At 41.8% G+C, this 7049-nt stretch overlaps 1 protein-coding gene across 1 annotated transcript; it reads right to left on the bottom strand.

The window, feature by feature from the left end:
* Nucleotides 1-286: 286 nt before the first annotated feature.
* On the bottom strand, nucleotides 287-3587 carry LOC137296117 (universal stress protein in QAH/OAS sulfhydrylase 3'region-like). The gene is made up of 4 exons (XM_067827805.1): nucleotides 3167-3587; nucleotides 2009-2089; nucleotides 1648-1763; nucleotides 287-1355 (listed from the first exon to the last, which is right to left on the bottom strand). Exons 1-4 carry the CDS (start codon nucleotides 3237-3239, stop codon nucleotides 1164-1166), a joined length of 462 nt encoding a protein of 153 aa, XP_067683906.1. The 5' UTR covers nucleotides 3240-3587; the 3' UTR covers nucleotides 287-1163.
* Between the last annotated feature and the right edge of the window lie 3462 nt (nucleotides 3588-7049).

Here is a 7049-nt window from a genome sequence, read left to right as displayed (position 1 = left end):
GTTAGAATTGATCAACAGTAACTCATGTCTGTCGTAAGAGGCGATCGGATGGCCATCTTTGTTCGTGCTGTTGATCATTGGAATGTCTGGTCCACACCTGATTATTTAAGACCACCGCCACACATCTGGAATATTGCTGAGTGCGGCGTTAAACAACAACCAAACCCAAATGTGCAACAAATTACATGTATCTGCGACCTTGACCGTGTGAAAAGGGTCAAGAAGAAATATCGACCTGCACAAGGAGAGGCCAGCTTTAAACCGAAAATACACAACAAATATTTGCTGTCGTTATAACGGAATGTTTTATTCAGAAATGATATCGAAAACATTCAATTGTTGAGATCGCATACTTCAACATGGCTTAACACCCATCACGAGACCTACCGATGTCTCCAACGTGCTGTTTTACAAGAGTGTACAATACAAAGTTATAGCCAGTGCGACATATCTTCAGTAGGTCACACACAGCACAGGTAACGAACAGGGTAAGTATAGACTCAACTACTGTGTCAGATAATGAGGTCACTGGAAGTCAAGGTCTGTCCCCACAAACTGGAATCTAATCTGACAAAGGTATTACCTGATATGTACTTGACCCGGTCACCGTCCTGTAATGCGGCCCTCGAGATAACAGGGCTTTGTTGCAGCAACAAAATATTTGCGCTAAATGCTAGAAAAGGTATGTGCACTCTACCCGTCCGGACGTAGACCTCTTTGAAATCACTCTATACGTATTTTCCTTCAATGCCACTGAATACGACGAAGAACTGCGGAAGATCGGATTTCCCCGTCTGAAATATTTACAGGTATAAGAGAGCGGTGGGTTGGGCGTATGTGGGTATGAGAGTATAAAACTACACCAGCTATATATATAGGTCGAAAGGATATCTAATTATGCTAACGGGTGAAAGAAAGTATACATCAACGTCTGGTGGCAGCTAAGATACAAACAGCCGAGTAATGGTTGTTAGATAGTATTTCTTGCAGGTATAGTTTATGTAGCCTTTTCTATGTTTGCAGCGCTGTGGCGATTTCTATTGTCAAATCCAATTGTTTGGTGTACAACGTCCGTTGCCCGGCCTCACATATACCACAAATCTTGCTGATTCTGGGTGCCACTGGGAGATACTGTGCTTGGTAATGCACACTTGTGTAATGTCCTAGTGACGGCAGACAAGCACCGGCACGTTACTGTGATGTAAGACGTAGTCGCTGACGCTGCCTAGAAGCGTCCGCCGTATCGCCCCCAATCCGCGCGTCCCTGTGATGATGAACTCCACCTTCTCTTCCTCCGCGACCTGCACGATTACCTCCCCTGGCATCCCGTGCACGCACTTCACTTTTCCGCTAATCTGAAAGGGAGATCACTCATGATGGTAATTTCAACTGAAGATATTGGTTTCCGATATTTCAATCCACACATAACTTAAGAGCAGTGTAAAGACATCAAGCATTGATTTTAATGAGAAAAAGATCGGCAAAACAGTGAATAAAGTGTGCCAGCTAGCCCCGACCCTCATCGCCAGGAGGGTTTAATTCAGCTACACTACACTCTGAACAATGACATAGCTGGACATATATGTTGATAGCTTCTGTTGATATTTGCCGTTAACGGGTGGAGTCAAGTTTTGTTCCGTAAAATACCTTTGCTTTTTTCAGCTTCTCTCCCAGTTCAGCTACCATGGACTTGATTCGATTCGCCTCCTCCGCCAACACGGCTGCCATCTCGGCCTCCACCGTCAGGCTGTCACCCATCATTACTGTTAGACGTAACACTAAGCTTTATCAGATATATTTCACGTTACTATGGTAACTGAGGTTCTTTTTGTAGAAACACTAACATCATCATGTTGAGTGAGTGTCGTATTCGCGTTAATTTTGCGTTCTACAAAAGAGGCATCTGTTTCGACCAGTGCATGCGCGCACGCACGCAAATATGATTTGCCAATCAAGCTGTGAACAGGAATGATGCTAGAGCGGATCGCAGCACTGAACTGATACTGACCTGACTGAATGGATGCTCTGTGCTCAGGACAGTGGACAAATATCACGTGGTCATGAGGTCTGTAAATCTCTTTGACGTACCCTGGAGATACAAAAGTAGCAGTAAAAGTGTCATGACATTTTAGGTTTCATTGATTCTTACGTAAAGAATAATTGTGTGCTATTCACATTAAGAGTGAACGAGTGAGTAGGGTGTTGCGCTTGTTTTAGCAATGTTCAAGCGATATCACGACAGGGGACATCAGAAATGGCCTTCACACATTGTATCCATGTAGGGAATCGAACCCGGGTCTTCAGCGCGACGAGCGGGCACTGTAGCCACTAGGCTACCCCACGAGGTAACGGACCTAGTATATACATGTTCTCATACATCAAATTGATTTTTCTCTTTGAGAGCAAAGAGTACATACATGTAAGTCGCATAATGTTTAATAACGAGGGTATTGATACGAGAAGCAATGACATTAAGATTGTTCAAGTACTGCTTTGTACTTTTGTCTATTTGACACGGGCAACAAGTATGAGTATAATAATTTGATCTCATTTTACAGATTTTTAGTGTACCTCACACATATGATATTGGCAATCATAATTAAGAGAACAAGAGCATAAAGGTTTATGTAAAGTTGATGATAACCACTACTGACGATTAAACGTTTAAACAATACCCTCTTGAATACGAGCGAATACTCAGCAATATTCCTCCTATATGGTGGCGGTCTGAAAATAATCGAGTCTGGACCAGACAATCCAGTGATCAACAGCATGATCATCGATCTGTGCAACTGGGAACCGATGACATGTGTCAACCAAGTCAGCGAGCCTGGCCACCCGATCCCGTTAGTCTCCTCTTACGACAAGCAGAGTCGCCTTTTATGGCAAGCAATGTCGCTGAAGGCCTACGGACCTTCACGGGTCAAATTTATGTGTGTAGAAGAACGAAATATGCAATCCACAATTCGTTTTCTTTCTCGAGGAACCATATAGGTTTTATTCACAAATCCTTGTGGTCCACTGATCCGGTTTTGATTCAAATAACGGCCAGACTCTGATGTCATCGCCCTAACATTATCGGAATTTTGTCATATTTGGTGTAATAACATAATCACTTATTTTTATCAATATCAAGCTATGTTATTTCAATATCATTGGTACTCACAATCAAACGCGCGAACGGCGATCTCACTTCCGTCCATTGCAATCAAGATATTTCTGACTTCCGATTTCGCCATGTCTGTGATAGGTACTGTCAGATTCTGAACGTTGTTTACCGAATAGCCAGTTGTCCACGTCGTGGCCTGTCCACAGATATCAGCTGGCCCTGTGCAGCTTGACTGGGGCTGTATGTGAGTCCAAAGGTTTAGAAGATAGCATCTTATGTTGGTGGGTCTGACACAGCTGTGTTGTAGTCAGTCGTGGCAGACTATCACTCACATGCGTAACATGACTGATAGCTGAACAATAGACTTCATTTCATGTCAGTGCTTACTGATGGATAACGTCATGATCTTGCATTCGGGCACCTTTTGATCAACTGAGCTCTTCACCTGAGCTTTGGCTACGGTGGACTCTAGGCAGATGGTCGCATTACTGGCCTTAACTCCCTTATCTTAACTCCCACACTGCCCATAGACTTAACACAGTCGTGGGGTGTGGCATTGTGGAACCTGGAATATTCTGCTTGTGATTCGGTGCTTCAAATACATTTCAATTTTTCAAATACATTTCAAGTCCGGATTGCCTAGAAACAAACGTAAAATCAGTTTCACAATAAATCAACCGTTTAATGTTCCAGGTTGAGCGGACCAAGGTTATTTTGTTAGCGAGCACGGGGTTCCTTTCACGATGCAACATTTCAAAGGTTAACCTTTTCTCAGATTCTCTAACACTGCACTAAGGTTACCTTAGTGATTTACGATCACTTCGTGAAAGTCCCTGGTCTCTAATAATATATTTTGCTTTTCACAGTGCATTTTATCATAACAGCAGAATATATGGAGATTGATTTGTGTTGCAAAATCTGAGGTATTATATTTCTAATAGCATGTCAGAAATATGAAAATGCAGGACCCAACTGTGAAATGACCTAACACCAATTCGTGTTCTGGAAGTATGTAATCACGTGTCTTCCATCTCCGTGAAATGGCAGTTCCTCCTTGAGTGAGTAGATTGGGCCTGTGTTAAACCCAAACCGCGAATGCTGGAACCTAGACGATCACCAGCAGCTCATAAATGGTTGAGCTGTTTGGCGTTTTACAAGCTTTACAAGTCAAGGAACCTTTATGGATGACAACTTCTGTATTCTATTGCACAGTGTGGAAGCCTTTAGGGCCATGCATTTTTTATTGTTTTAATTCTTGAAATTTCAAGATCCTGACACCGTATTCAAGCAAGAGCGAAATACTAGATTACTGTGACTATGCAGCTATTATGGATAACAATCCTACAAAAAGGTACCGTATTTCGTCTAATAAGCTTTTGGTTTTTTTAATATGTAATCTCCCTTGATCCTAAATAAACCTGTTGAGGTGTGCTCCCCAACTTTGACGTAATGATCGCTTACAATTAATTAAGAAAGCGCAATAAGCATCGGGCCTGTAACAAGCTCCGGGTCTGGAAGTCCGTTGACAAAATGCGCACACAGACGCTTATTATAGGAAATGCGGTATGCCTGAGACGATACCGTAACGACAACCCTGAGTGTTATTGGTGATACGATAGCAACTGGAGAAGGCGAACTGTACGTGATCTGGTACAAAAAGCTGTTCAGATCAATCAGAAACGACAGTACGACTGCTCTGATCGGGTCATTGTTAACAGATGAGATGAGATTTTCTTGATCTGTATTGATGAAGGGCTTTTGATTGAAACCCTCTTTGCAACGTTTTCTTAGGGTGAAGTCATGGAGATTGGTTGATAAGATTTGTAAAATGTCCAACATAATGCTGTGGTTTGGGCGGTTGATGATGTGAAAGATGACTGATTTACGGTCTGGTTTAGTGATGACAATTATGTGTTCTTTTCTTACATAATAAATTATATCAGTGGATTGCCCATAATCGGCTAAATGGTTTATAGCTTGGGTCGTTGTTCATAATATCGATCACCGGATTAACTGGTCCGGATTCGAATATTTGCACCCCGTCGTAGGTGGAATATTGTTGGGACTTAGAAAAAAGGCCCAATTAAACTGACCAGCAAAAGAAAAAGAAAATATTCCCTGTAAGGAATTCCACACAGACATCTCAGGTCAGTATTTTCTTGTAAACATTTCGTCATGAGACGAGTTTCCACACTGTTTTAAGCATTATTTCGCAATTTCTGAGTTGAAAATTCACTGATCAGTAGCATGAGCATCGATCTTTGCAATTGGGATAAAATGACATGTGACTACCCCATCAAGTTAGTCGCCTCGTATCCATGGTGCTATGTGGTCCTTTTCACAGAGCTGAAGATGGTCACTGAATAGGTGACACCATTTGGCAGCATGATTCCTTAGAGTTTCTAAGACTTCATTTCTGCCAAACAACGAAGCACACGTGACCATATAGTCTAACCTAACTCGCCCGCAGTGAATGGGTACCCGATGGGACAAGTAACATGGCTGTTAAGCTTTTAGCGAATCAGTGGCACTTAGAGAGTTATCCGGGTTAATAATTTGTTAGCGCCTTGAGGATGCACAAGAGCTTGGAAAGGGGCGCTTTTATTAATAGCCATTGTTGTATATATCATGCATGTTACACCAAGTTTGGGTTCATGAAGACCAATTCTAATTATCGAATCTTTATAGGTGTCTCCGAGTTCATCACAACAGTACCAGCTTCAGATGAAAACGGTATTCATCTTTCTCGCCATGTTCACGTGCAGGACATGTACCTAAAGATAACTCGGTTCCAAATCTTCTACCCCGCTTCTTGCCAATCCGACTGCAGTCTTGTCCAATAGTCCTGTTACGTTGGTTCTTAATTGCAGATAGATGTTTTTTTAAGCTTTAACAAACTTTTAATCTCTCTGAATTCAATAGAATACTGAGATGGACACTCAAGGAGAAATATTGTGCTGTTGTGTACCAGTCATTTGGGTACTGTGATAACCACACAAAACGATGTATGAGAGAATAACAACGATCGCAAATAATCTATAAATGATAGAAGTGAACGAACATAGTGTAAATCTGATCCGTACCTGATTACTTTCTATAACAGTATTTGGGTTTTTCATTCTAACTATTCAGTCAGTCATTTCCTGTCCGGCTGTCTTGTGTTGGTAAAGCAAAAATATCTAGACTTTATCATGCAGTATATTTGATGCTTATACTCCCGAAGGACTCATTTCATCACGTGCTACAGTGCGAAGCAGCCGTAAAATCTTCCAAGATTTGCGAAGACCCGTGATGAAGCGATATCATTATGTCTAATTTTCATGTGTACCTTCATGAATACTTTGATGTGAATATTCATATCACAAAATGGTGATGATCTTGGCCAAGGAAGCAAACGCGTCTAGTAGTATCTGTTCATTCGTACAGCTGATGAATAAGTTTTTTTTAGTACAAATGTGCACAAGTATCCGTCCATGAACCTTCGACAGGAAAACGCCAGTTGAATGGACTAATTGTTCCCGTCAGCACCACGGCCTCATGGAGTTTATTTTTTGCTGTTAAAAAGCACCTCGTATATATTTCAGGAATATGCGTCGGTCTGTAAATAACAGAAACCGGAACAAAAAATCCAGTGATTGACATCATGAGCATCAGGTATCGTCAAAATGAAACTATAACTTGAGTCAGGCAAGTCAGCGGGTCTGGGTCCCGTTCCCAGAAGCCGTCTTTTACATGAACGTGGGTAGAGGAAGATCAGTACAAACCGGATCTTCATGGGTCTTTGAAGCCACTTGAAACCTCATGTTCATGTTCATATATGACAACAACCCAACAACATTTGCCGTCCGAACTGTTGTTCAGGATCAGAATTAATATCAGGATCATATTGCAGATTGAACCATATATTACAGCTCTATTCCTTGCTCTGCAGCATGGCAAG

This window comes from Haliotis asinina, chromosome 9 (assembly GCF_037392515.1).
Source record: "Haliotis asinina isolate JCU_RB_2024 chromosome 9, JCU_Hal_asi_v2, whole genome shotgun sequence".
Taxonomy (NCBI): Eukaryota; Metazoa; Mollusca; class Gastropoda; order Lepetellida; family Haliotidae; genus Haliotis; species Haliotis asinina.
The sequence above is the reverse complement of the archived record's forward strand: the minus strand, read 5'-3'. Positions and strand labels throughout refer to the sequence as shown.

Bases quoted from the DNA above. Each gene is read 5' to 3' on its own strand.
- LOC137296117 (XM_067827805.1), bottom strand. From the start codon at position 3,239: ATGGCGAAATCGGAAGTCAGAAATATCTTGATTGCAATGGACGGAAGT. The intron at 2,090-3,166 runs GTGAGTACCAAT...TTGTATCTCCAG, and splicing joins CGCCGTTCGCGCGTTTGATT to GGTACGTCAAAGAGATTTAC. The intron at 1,356-1,647 runs GTATTTTACGGA...TCTCCCTTTCAG, and splicing joins AGAAGCTGAAAAAAGCAAAG to ATTAGCGGAAAAGTGAAGTG.